At 48.7% G+C, this 13016-nt stretch overlaps 1 protein-coding gene across 1 annotated transcript in view; it reads left to right on the top strand.

Annotated features, from left to right (window-relative positions):
- The window catches only part of nup93 (nucleoporin 93), a 68562-nt gene that overhangs the window by 22995 nt on the left and 32551 nt on the right, over nt 1–13016 (top strand). Inside the window, exon 4 of the mRNA XM_063196865.1 lies at nt 11471–11533. Coding sequence (XP_063052935.1) covers nt 11471–11533 — 63 coding nt within the window. The remainder of the gene's footprint in view (nt 1–11470; nt 11534–13016) is intronic.

Below are 13016 nucleotides of genomic sequence, written 5' to 3' on the forward strand. Positions count from 1 at the left end.
GGAGAGAGGAAGGGAATGGAGAGGAGAGGAATGAAGAGGGAATAGAAGGGGAGAGGGGAAGAAAGGAAGAGAGAGGAGAGGAGAGCGTAGAGAAAGTAGCTCAGGATGCATAGAGGCAGCCGAATAACTAAAATGGCGGCACATACGGCACCGCTTCCTGTCTCGCACTGCTCTCGCTTTCTTGCGCTCTATCACTCCCTTGCTCTCTCTCTCTCTCTCTCTCTCTCTCTCTCTCTCTCTCTCTCTCTCTCTCATTTCTATCTCGCTCTCTCATTTCTTTCTCTTTCCTCTCATTTTCTCTTCATCTTCCATCTCCCTTCCATATCCATCTCTTGTCTTGCCCTGTCTCTCTTTCTTACACTCCCACACTTCATTTCTCTCTTCTTTTTCTCTCTACTCTCTCTGTCTTTAACGCTTTTTCTTTCCGTGTCTGGCTTTCGATCTTCCTGACATTCTCTACATTAAATGTTTCTGCTCTTTCTGTCTTTCCCTCCTTTTATCTCTTTTTTTTTTCTTTCGCACTCCCTTCTCTGCCGCTTCTTTTCTTTTTTCGTCCATGCATACACCATCTCTCTTTTCCCCCGTCTTATTCTGTCTCTACTCCTTGCTTTCTCCTTCTGTAGCGGTCTCTGACTCTCATCTCTCAGTCTCTCACTTTCTCATGTGTCTGTGTGTCACCCAGTCTCCCTGTGCACTCGTTACTCTCTACTGTCCATCTTCCTGCCTTAACTCTCTCCCTCCTCCATCTTGCCCTGCTCCCCCACCCCACTCTTCCCATCTCTACCTCCCTGCCTCCTCCTCTTCCTTTTCCTCCTCTTCCCTTTCCTCCTCTTCCCATCACTACTCCCTTCCTCCTCATTCTCCTCTTCCTTCTCCTCCTCTTCCCATCACTACCTCCTCTTCCTCCATCTTGCCCTGCTCTGCTCTTCCCATCACTACGCACCCTCCTCTTCCTCCTTATCCTCCTCTTTTTCCTCCTCCCCCTCTTCCTCTTCATCCTCCTCATCTTCCTCTTGCTCTTCCACCTCCCATCTTTTTCTCTTCCTCCTCGTCTTCATCTTCCTCATCCTCATCTTCCTCCTCCTCTTCCTCCTCCATCCTTCTCCTCTTCCTCCTCCTCCATCCTTCTCCTCTTCCTCCTCCCCCTGTTCCTCTTCCTCCTCTTCCTCCTCTTCCTCCTCCATCCTGCTCCACCCTGGAGCCATCCCTCTGGTCCAGGCAGGCACAAGGCTGAGTGCACCCTCCATCTCTTCGGAGAGGAGAGAGATAGACAGAAACAGAGAGAGAGTGCACTCTCCATCTCTTCAGAGAGAGAGAGAGAGAGAGAGAGAGAGAGAGAGAGAGAGAGAGATGGGAAATAAAGGAAAGAAGGGAAAGAATGAAAAAAGAGATGAAGGGTGGGGTGGAAAATAACTGTACATGGGTAGCCCCAACCCTTCGCTCAGCTGACTGAATGAATGTATGTATGTGTGTGTATGTCTGTGTGTGTGGGTGCAGGCTTGAAGGCGTACGCTCGTACGTATGTATACGTGCTGTGCAGTGCATCCATGTGTAGCTAAATGTGTGCATAGCATACATGTTTGCGGCTGCAGTTTTGTTTGTCTGTGCATATGAATATGTGTGTGTGTGTGTGTGTGTGTGTGTGTGTGTGTGTGTGTGTGTGTGTGTGTGTGTGTGTGTGTGTGTGTGTGTGTGTGTGTGTGTGTGTGTGCACAGTAGTATGTGTGCTGTTGCTGCTGGCTGCTGTGTAGGCAGACAGAGGAGCATAGCAGAGCGTCTCTTATTAACTAAACATGATCCTTAAGAGGATTATTAGCCCTTTTTCTGGACAGGATGTCGGAAGCCATCAAGGGGAGTGGGGGGTATAAACTGGAGAGAGAGAGAGAGAGAGAGAGAGAGAGAGAGAGAGAGAGAGAGAGAGGGAGAGAGAGAGGAGAGAGAGAGGAGAGAGCGAGGAGAGAGAGAGGGAGAGACTGAGAGAGAGAGAGAGAGAGAGAGAGAGAGAGAGAGAGAGAGAGAGAGAGAGAGAGAGAGAGAGAGAGAGAGAGAGAGAGAGAGAGAGAATCCATTACCATAATTGCATTGCGCTAAGGGAGAGGGAGCGAGAGAGCAAGCGAGGGATGGAGGAAAAGATGCAGAGAGATGTAGAAAAAGAAGGTAGAAAAAAATAGAGTGGGACTGAAAGGGTAGAATGGCAGGGAGTGGTGGAGCAGGAGGGGGAGGGGATGGTTAGAGAGAGAACGAGAAAAACCGTGAGAGATGGGGGGGTGGGGTGTAGAGAAAGAGAAAGCATGAGAGAGGAGGAGGAGAGAAAGAAAGAGAAACCGTGAGAGAAAGGGAGGGAGGGGTAGAGAGAGCGCGATGGAGATGGAGAGAGAGAGAGGGAGGGGGAGTGAGTGTGAGCGGCAGACAGCGGAGGTTGAATAATCGCCGCCCCCTCTCCTCCACTCCACCCCCCTGTCTCTGAGCCGACTTGGTACGTTCCGGCTCCCACAATAAAAGCGGCTCTCAGGCTGGCAGCACTATATTCTGGGTTCAGACCACTTGGCCGCCTGCGGGGTGGCACCAGGAGCAGCAGAGGAAGAGGAAGAGGAAGAGCAGGGGCACACAAGGCAGGCACACTCACACCAGACCAGAGTACCAGGGCCTGCCTTGGCATTACATAGCATAGTGTAGCGCCAGTTCATGGCACACATGGTATTGTGTAGTGTAGTGTAGTGTAGCATTGTACTGTCGTTCTACCGACAGGTTAGGTTAGTTAGACGGACAGCGCCCTAGAATGATGATGGCGGCGCCGGCACCGGCACAGCCCTGTACGTTCCCCCAGCGGCGGAGGCGTGCTCTAGAGCTGGGGGAGGCTCGGCGGGGAGGACGTGGTGGAGGAGGTGGTGGTGGTGGTGGAGATGGTGGTGGCGGAGGCAGTGACTGCTCAGACATGGCTGTACCTGCACTAGCCGTAACCCCCTACACACACCATATCTCACCTCACCACCTCCCCCACCTACCCCTGCCGGCTCCCTCCCTGCTTCCTCCGCCAGGCTGAGTCTCTAGATGCGACGCGACGTGAGTGAGTGATTGAGTAAGTATTGCTGCCACGTAGGCGTACACACATTTGTGCATGCATGCCGGTCTTTATACAGCAAACCCCACACACATGTACATGGACATCCGTACCTGCCTACACGGCAGCTACACACACACACACACACACACACACACACACACACACACACACACACACACACACACACACACACACACACACACACACACACACACACACACGTAATGACACCTGCCCATACGGCAGCCACACACATGCTGAATACCTGTGGTGTATCTCTCAGACAGTTCTTTTGAGGCAAGTGTGTATTTAGAATGTTCATGTGTATTGTGTGTGCGTGTATGCGGGGTGTAGGGGAGGGGTGGGGGGTAGACGGTCATGTATGGCGGCTTTACACACAGGAAGTGAGGGAGGAGGGGGATGGAAGGGGTGGGAGGGGGGTTAGGGTGGGGTTCCTCGTTTTCACCGGCTTCATTGTTGGAAGTGACACGGACGAAACGAGGGACACAGAGCGAGGCACGAAGAGATGGACAGATAGAAAGAAGATGAGAGAAAGAGGCAAAAGAATACAGAAAGAAAACGAGAGAAAGCAATAGGAAAAAAAAGACAGGCGAAAGAGTGGGAGTGAGCAGCTTTTGGTGTCGGGAAAAGGACAGCCAGTCAGGCATCCAGGCGGTTTTGCGATGAGGAAGAGGAGAGGAGGAGGAGGCGGCAGTAGCAGCGTCGGCTTGCTTTAAGTGGAGCAGGGAGCATCTCAGGCAGAGGTAAATCCAGGGCGAGATGCCTTGCCTGCAGAAACATCGCCTGCCTGCCTGCCTGCCTGCCTACACACTAGACCAGTGATTCCCAACCTTTTTTTGTGTTGCGTACCCTATAAGCTTTTTTTGTCAAATGATGAGTATCCCCTCACTAATGCTCTACTCTTCCTCTGTCCAGATGTGACGGATGTGTTTGACATTATTACATTTTACATGTACATCCTGTAGTGTGTTTGTGTAGCCCTTGTGGTACGTGTACCCCTGGTTGGGTAACACTGCACTCGACAACCTAGGCAGGGGGCTGTGGGGTGGGTGAGGGGAGATTGACAGTACCTTAGAGAGAATGCATCATGGATGAAAAAAAAATGTTCTTATATATGTGTGTATTGAAACATGTATCTTATCTTTGTCTGTGTGTGCGTGTGTCATTTAAACGTACATGTGTATGACCTATTGTGTGTGTGTGCGTTTTTCTTTTTGTCGATAAGAATGGCCGCAGTGCGCGACGTTATTTGTGAATTTCACAGGAGGAAATGTAATAATATCTCGCCGACTTACATTAAGTGTGTAATTGCGGTAAATAATACGTAACACTATTTAGTAGTGGGGTCTGTTGATTGAACATGCCTGTGCACATATGTGCCTTCAAGCTCCTGTAAATTGTGTGTGTGCGCGTGTGCTTGTGTGTGTGTGTGTGCGCGTGTGCTTGTGTGTGTGTGTGCACGTGTGCTTGTGTGTGTGTGCGCGCGAGTGTGCGTTGAAGCAGAGGAATGGCAGATGAATAGGGGGATACCCTCAAACGCCCTCGTTTATGGAACGATAAATTCTGCCATATAGATTTTACTACGGCGAATCAGAGGAAGAAAGCAGAAAAGAGATTGCAGAACCTTCCAGTAAAGGGAGGGAGGGGTGGATGGGTTCATGTTGTATGTTATAAGGGTGACTACTATCATTTCTTTCACCTGTGCTATAGGAATGACGTGTCGTTATCATGCGTATGCTCGTACCACCTCACAGTTATGTTTAAGCTTTGTATGATGATCTTTCCACATGATCTCTAGCTTTCAATTGATGATGATGATTATTATTGTCAATTGGCATTCGATGGCGTTTTTTTTTTTTTTTTCATTTTTAAAATTTCTGGACCAGCCCTTTTTTTTGTCCTCGCTGGACGCAGGGCGGAATGCGCCACCCTCCCCTCCCCGGCCGTGCCCTGACTTGACTCAACAGAATTTCTCGGAGGGAGGGGGGCCAAGATGGAGGACGAGGATGAGGATGGAAGGGGGGGGTGAGTTAGAGGTGTGGGGGTGGAGTTAGTAGCGGAGCAAAGAGAGAAGCGAAGAGAGATGCCGGCATCCATCCAGGAGTTGGACCACTTTCTCTTCCTCTTCCTCTTCCTCTTTATCCTCTCTCTCTCCCGCTGGCTCCATTTGGGCACACGTGAAGCACCTCTCGCTCTCTCTCTCTCTGCAGAGGTTTGACCTGAGCTCTGGTGGTTAAAAATAGCTCTATTGTACCGCTCCCTGCCGGTGTGTAAACTGGGTTGAACCTGCATCGCCGAGGACCGGGAGGTGGGTGGGTAGATGAGTGGATAAGAGGATGGAAAGATGGGTGGGTGCTGTGTAGCGATAGCAGCCTGAGGGGGGCGCTCTCCGTTCTCTCTCTCTCTCTCTCTCTCTCTCTCTCTCTCTCTCTCTCTCTCTCTCTCTCTCTCTCTCTCCCTCTCTCTCGTCTGTTCATCCAGCCGTCTGTCTGTCTCTCCATCCCTCACTGGCTCTCTTTCATTCGTTATACCCTTTTTTTTAAATAAATAAGAAATCTCTGCATGTCGGTTTTTTCTCTATATTTTTTTTCTTTTTTTCGATCACCTTAGGCTGATTTCTCACTTTTCTATTCCTCTCTCTCTCTCTTTCTCTCTCTCTCTCTCTCTCTCTCTCTCTCTCTCTCTCTCTCTCTCTCTCTCTCTCTCTCTCTCTCTCGCTCCCTCTATCTATCCTTCGATTTTCTATCCACTTGCTCTTTTTCCTTTTTTTTATTCTCTCTACCTGTCGTTTTTTGCTCTATTTCTTCTTCTTTTTTCAATCGTTTTCCTTCATGTTCGTTTTCTTTGTCGATAACAGCTTGTCGTGCAGACAGCAGTGCAAGCAAGAGAGAGAGAATTTAAGAGAGAGAGGGGGGGTAGAGAATTGGTTGAGTGCCTGAGCAAGCACACGATGGGGACAAACGATTTCAAAAACGTAAAATGTAAGGAGGCTGTTAATTTTATCTTCTGGGAATGCATTTCTTTGGCAATGTATTTAAGAAAAAAAAATTCGTATCACGTGGAGTGGGAAAAATGACACTTTCACCACGACTCGAGTAAGGCCTACATTAAAATCCCAGCAACACACACACACACACACACACACACGCACACAGTACCGCACTGCCAGTCACAGTTTGCTCCGCAGGTTTCAGTTTTGTTCACGCTTGTCATGCGGGCTCCTGGGTTTCCACACTAGTAATACGTCTGGCCTCATTTGCAGCTGTCACTCACGGTTTGATGGATGGGTTTTAAGGAACGGGTTGACCGCTTGTCAAGTGTGTGTGTGTTTGTGTGTGGGTAGGGTGGTCAAGCATCTCGGCAGATGTGCCAGTGCCTGCAAGCAAGGATGGGGATGGGGGAGGCTGTCTGGAGATGAGGAGAATGGACAAGGCATTGGAGGGGTGGTAGGAGCGGCTTCTCAACCTTTTTTTGAACAAATGCCCGTTGACCTCATCATAAGCCTTCCAACGCCCCTCTGACCCCATTATAAGCCTTCCAACGCCCCCCTCGACCTCATCATAAACCTGGCATTGCCCCCTTTATATTAAAACATGAAATGGTCTAATGCCCCACAACTGAGTGTAGAGCCTCCCGTTGAGAAACATTGCTGTAGGGTGAGGGTGGGGGTTGATGGTTCACAGTAATCAGTCTTCACTGGCCTCAAGACGGCCCCTCCGAGACATGTCTTAGAGAGAGAGAGAGTGATGGAGAGAGAGTGATGGAGAGAGATGGAGGCAGATACTGACAGACCACACAGCGTACTGTAGGGCGATGTAGGGGGTTAGAGAGAAAAAGAGAGGGAGATGGAGAAGGAAAGAGATGAAGGCTCAGAGAGCGGACAGCGTACTGTAGAGCGATGTAAGGGGATGGAGAGAGAGAGAGAGAGAGCGCACCATCATACTGTAGGGCGATGTGTAGGGGGAGAGATTATTGTCTTGAGCCTGTCCTTTCGTTCCAGCCCACCGTGAAGGCAGCAGCGCTGTAGGGACGGAATGGAATGGGAGAGAAGGGTGTGGTAGCCCAGATAGCACTGACACCACATCCACCCCCACCCCCACTCAACCACTCTCTCTCTCACGCATGCGTGCACACATGCATCCATACACATTTCAGTCATGCACGCGTGCGTACACACACAAGCCTTCACACAGAAACACTGTTTACACATGTTTAACACCGTATACCCACACAGGCTCAATCACACCTACACGCACGCACACACACACACACACACGCACACACACACACACACACACACACACACGCACACACACTCGTGTGAGATGTAAGGGAAATGACAGGCAGTTGAGTGTTGGGTATCAGCTGGCAGACATGTGGTTTCTAGTGTGATCTGCTTTACACTGTACTTGTCACTATGGTGTCACACTGGCTCATAGGGTCATGCCATCTTTTCTCTTTTATGTCCTTTACCCTTCTTTTTTTACGGTCAGAGGGTCCTTCAATGTATTTGAATATCTGCGCTGTCATTCTCGGCCCCACCCTAAACGATTTGTAAACCATTTATTCACCCTTTTCTTGTTCTCTTTTCTTTTTTGACATCACTTTATGAATATTTTCACTTTCTCCACATATTTTTTTTACTGCTCTCTACCTTATAATTTTTACATTTTTGTTCCTTTTAACCATGTTTCTCAAAAAATCTCTCTCTCTCTCTCTCTCTCGCTCTCTCTCGTTCTCTCTCTCTTTTGTTTTCTTGCCAAGCTGTCCCCCACCCCCATTCCTATGCGCTTGTCGTACTGTTCGGGCATGATGTGTGTCCAAGCGTGCATTGAAGTAAATTTTCGTGTCCTTGCTCGGGTTTGTGCTGCACACAACCACTCCAGTCAGAAATAGCTCTTTGTGTGAATATGTAGGGTTTTTGCAGAAAAAAATGAGAGAAAACTATGAATGGACTTGAAGAGTACACACACACACACACACACACACACTCCTAATCATATGGGTAGCACCAGTCATGCTTGAGGCGCCCACACACGCGCACACACACACAAACCTAATCGTATGTGTAGCACATCGTATGTGTAGCGCCAGTCACATTGAAGTGACACAGCATGTTGAGACATGATAAGATGGCAACTGTATTGTGAGGCCAGGTGATCTTGCCTTGCCTTGCCTCGCCTCGCCTCGCCTCTTAGACATCATGATATATTTTCACATCAGGAGGGATCGGCAGCTGTCACCTTCCCTCATGATGAGCCAATTTCCCCCCTAACCTAAAAAAAATAAAAGATGCAATGAAAGAGAACGAGTGAAGCTCTGCACCACCCGGTCTTTTGTTGGCGCAGATGCAAGGCCGCGTCGCAGTCGACACAGAGCCCACATTTCCAGCTGGTTTGAATCGGCACTCGTTCACTTGGCATTGCTGACTGCGGAAGAGAGGAAAGGAGAGGAGGGGAGAGGACATGAGGAGAGGCAAGGCGACAGGAGAGGAGAGGAGAGGAAAGGAGAAGAGAGGAGAGAAGATCGGAGAGGAGAGGAAAGGAGAGAAGTTGAAAAAGCAAAGCAGATCACAATCCCCCCACCCCCAGAGCCGAGCCGTGCAGCGTGCCTCTGCGTTGAGCGGCGAAACACCAGATAGAGAGCGGAACAGAACGGAAGGAGCGGCAGATAGATAGTCAGGGCGTGTCCGACTCCAGCCATCCCTCCATCCGATGGCTAGAAAAGCTTGGCTCCACTCCACTCTGCTTCGTTGAGCTGTGTTACACAAGGCCCCGTGCATGCATACATGCATGCTCCTCTCTCGCACCTGCACTTAACACACACATGCGCCTGCACATACATACATGCATACACACGCGCGCGCGCACACACACACACACGGTAGTCATTCATATAGTTTTAAGTATTATTTACCAGTGTCTCAGTTCGCTATAGATGCTCCCACACACAGTCACACACACATGTATCACATGTACTCAGTCCAGAACCTGACCCTCTATATTTTTATTTTTATTTGCTGTGTGTTTGTGTGTGCGCTGCGCGCATGCGTGTGCCTGCGCGCCCGTGTGTGTGCGCACACGTGCATGTGATCTGCGATCTATGGAACATTCTAGAAGACTGTGGCTGTAGTGTGTGTGACACACTGCAGGCCCATCAGGCCACTGTGTGTAGCTCAGTTCATCATGGACCCCTTTTCTTACTGTCTCCGAGGAGGAATGCTATTCCGTCGTCCATGTACATTTTTAGCTGTTCCGATCACAGCACACACGATTGCCTGAAAGGCACCGCGATCCGTTTTCCGCATGTACATTTTTAGCTCTGGCTGCCCATCATCATCACCATCATCATCATCACTATTCTTGATGTCCATAAGGAACCATGTCGTATTGTGCGTCCACATTTTTAGCTGAGGCGCTCCATCACGACGCTTGTGCGTGCGCCATGCCTGTAAGGGACCACCATGGCGGTCCCTCCATGTTACATTTTTATCTGTGATCGATCGGCAATCACTGCGTTTGCCCGCAAGGAACCGCATTCCGTGTACATTTTTAGCTCTGCCTGTGCCCATCACTGCTTGAGAACCGTCACGTCTCTCCTCTCGTGCTTGATGCCTGTAAGGAGCCGCGTTCGCGTTTGGGTACATTTTTAGCCGTGGCCATCAGTGCTTCCCGTGCCTGTGAGGAACTCGGTGTACATTTTTAGCTGTGCTAGTGATGATGATGGTGATCCTACTCTGCTTGCCTGTGCCGCTATCAGAGAGAAGGAGGGAGGGAGGGAGATGGAGAGAAGGATGGGGGGAGGGAGATGGGGAAAAAGAGAGACAAAGAGATGGAAGGAGTGTGAGAACGAGAGGAGTGATAAAGAGCAAAAGGGATGGAATGGAAGGGTAGAAAGAGACAAGTCAGTAGGAAGAGAATTACTGTAGAAGTGAGAGAGAAATGGAAGGATAATTACAAAAAAAAATGATTGTGCACAAAAACGAAGGAGTAGGTTAAAGCCCGCACATCCAAAAAATGTCTGACCTGGGAGCAGTACAACCAAATGACAAGATTGAAGTGAAAAAAGACCAGGATTTTTCTTCTCCCTCTTCTTTGTTTTATTCGTAATGTTTCGGACGAAAAGCCTTCTTCAGATGTGACGTTATATATAAAAATAAAGAAGTGGAAGCAGAAAAATCCTGTTCGAAGCAGACTTTTATCTGGTGCACAAAGACAAAACATCTGGGTAAGGAAGGAAAAGAGAGTCAAAAAATAAGGAGTAGAGATTAGCAGGAAAAAAATTAAAGACACATAAAGCCATGAAATGAAGTGAAATCATAGGGAACGTGAAAAAAGAGAATCGTGAGTGGAGAGAGATGGAAGTCGGCAAATGGAGGAGAGGTGCAGAGAGAGATGCAAAAAGCAGCTGAAAAATCGTGGGACACAGAAAGAAAGAAAGAAAGGGAAAAGAGCAACTGAAAAAAAGAAAAAGAAAGCAAGAGTGGAGGAGGGGTAAAGAGAGACAGCATGGGACACGAGGAAACGGCTAGAGAGAATGGAATGGCGGAAGCAATGGAGTAGAAGAGCGATGGAGGAGACCAGAGATGGAAAAGAGAGGGGGGTGGAGAGAGGAAAGGAAAGATGGAGGCAAACTGTAGACCAGGGATGGGCAGCTTTCATGATAAGGAGGGCCACATGACCACAGATTTGATTGCCCCTCACAGAATTCGAGGTGCAGTTGGTTGCTTAGTTCTGTATCAGTCAACAGTATAATTACAATGGATTGACTCAGTTTTTCATTTTATTTTGTTAAATTATAATATTTATGTTTTATTTACGGGCCGCACTTTTTTTTAGACCGAAACCTTGTAAGTAAAAGCTGCAAATGTGAACAGTGTGCGGGAGCTTTCTTGTCTCTAAAGAAAGGGAAGGAAGGCAGCGAGAGAGAGAGAGACGTAGGATGTGTATGTGTGTGAAGACGAGGCAGGCGGGCGGGTGGGCGGTGGAGAGTAAAGTAGGCTGTAGCGGCCGGCTGTGCCTATTGCAGTAGAGTCCTAACCTGCGGCCATGTTTCTCCTTGAAGGGCTTCCTCAAAAGAACTATGTGGTTCAAATCATCATCACTGTTATTAAACGTTTTAATATTATTAGTAGCCTCTTGTTAACCTACTCTAGCTTTAACTAGCAATCACATCATGTGGTTGTTTTCTGGACTGAAAGGTAACAAACATTTTAACGGGTGTGTCACGATACTTCCTCCTAGCATCGCGATACAGTATCATGACTCTGTATCACGATTTCTTGGCTCGATACAATATCGTTACAGTCCTGAGGCGAGGCAAGTGGGTGGGCGGAGGAGGAGAGACGAGTAGCGTGCTAACCTGCGGCCATGTTTCTCCTTGCAGGGCTTCCTGAAGAACGAGAGGGACAATGCCCTGCTCTCCGCCATTGAAGAGTCCAGACGCAGGGTGAGTACCAGACTCTTTTCTCTTTATCTTTTCCTCTCTTCATTCATCCCTACATCCACCCATCTACTCTTTCATCCCTCCCTTCTTTCCCTTTCCTCCGTAGGGTGAGTACCACACCACGCTTATCTCTTCATCCACCCTATTCATCCCTCCATCCCTTCTGTCCTTTTCCTCCCCCTGTCTTTTCAATGCCCTGTTCTCCGCCATAGAGTAGTCAAAACGCAGGATGAGTACCAGCCCTCTCTTCTCTCTTCATCCATCCCTTCATCCACCCATCTATTCTTTCATCCCTCCCTCCCTCCCTCTCTCCCTCCCTTTTCTCTGTCTGTCTTTCCAATGCCCTGTTCTCCGCCATAGAGAAATCGAAACGCAGGATGAATACCATCCATCCATCCACGCATCCCGCCATCCACCTATCTATTCTTCCTTCTATCCCTTTGTCTCTGTCCCTCCTCTATTCTTTTTCAATCCCTATTAAATCCGCCCGCTCTCTGCAATAGAGCAAATGCATGCTGAGTGTCTCTCGTCCATTACATCCCTTCTTTCTTCTATCCCTGCTGTCAATCTCTCCAATTTTGTATCTCTCCTTTTCATCCATCCTTTCATCTATCCCTCCCTTCTTGTCTGCTTTCGTCTCCTTTCTTTTCTATGCCTTACTCTCAGGCAGAGTTAGTCCCGAATCTGAGTGAATACCTTTCCACCTCCATCCATCCATCCCTCCATCCCTCCACCTATCCATCCCTCCATCCTTTCAGTCTGTCCATCTCTTCATCTGTCTCTCTGTCCCTCCCTTTTATCCATCCACTCCCCTCTCCCTTCTGTCTCTACTTCTCTTTTCTTCTCTTCTCTTTTCTCTTCTCTTCTTTTCTCTTCTCTTCTCTTCTGTGCGTTCACCATTTCTCCACCTCTACCTCTTTGTTTTCTCCTGTGTTCTTTTTTTTCTTTCCTTTTCCTTCTTCATCATATCTGCACCTTCATTCTTTTCTTCTTTCAGTTTTTCCTGCTCTATCTGTGTCTGTCCTTACTTCCCATCCATATCTCACCCTCCAAGCCCCCGTCCTCCCCCAACTCTCCCTCTCTTCCCCCCTTCCTCTCTTTTTTGTCTTTTTTCCTCATTTTGTTCTATCCGTTCATCCATCACTTGAGTCCCCTTGCCCCACCCTGTTCTACACATGACCTCCTCGTTCCACTCCACTGAGCCTGTGCCAGAGCCTACACACACACACACACACACACACACACACACACACACACACACACACACACACACACACACACACACACACACACACATACACACTGTATGTGTACACATAGATACACTTTCACTCACTCACAAATATGTGCGCAGGCACACACACACACACACACACACACACACACACACACACACACACACACACACACACACACACACACACACACACACACACACACACACACACACACACACAGAAAAACACAGGGATATACACTTACATAT

Source organism: Engraulis encrasicolus, chromosome 4 (assembly GCF_034702125.1).
Source record: "Engraulis encrasicolus isolate BLACKSEA-1 chromosome 4, IST_EnEncr_1.0, whole genome shotgun sequence".
NCBI lineage: Eukaryota > Metazoa > Chordata > Actinopteri > Clupeiformes > Engraulidae > Engraulis > Engraulis encrasicolus.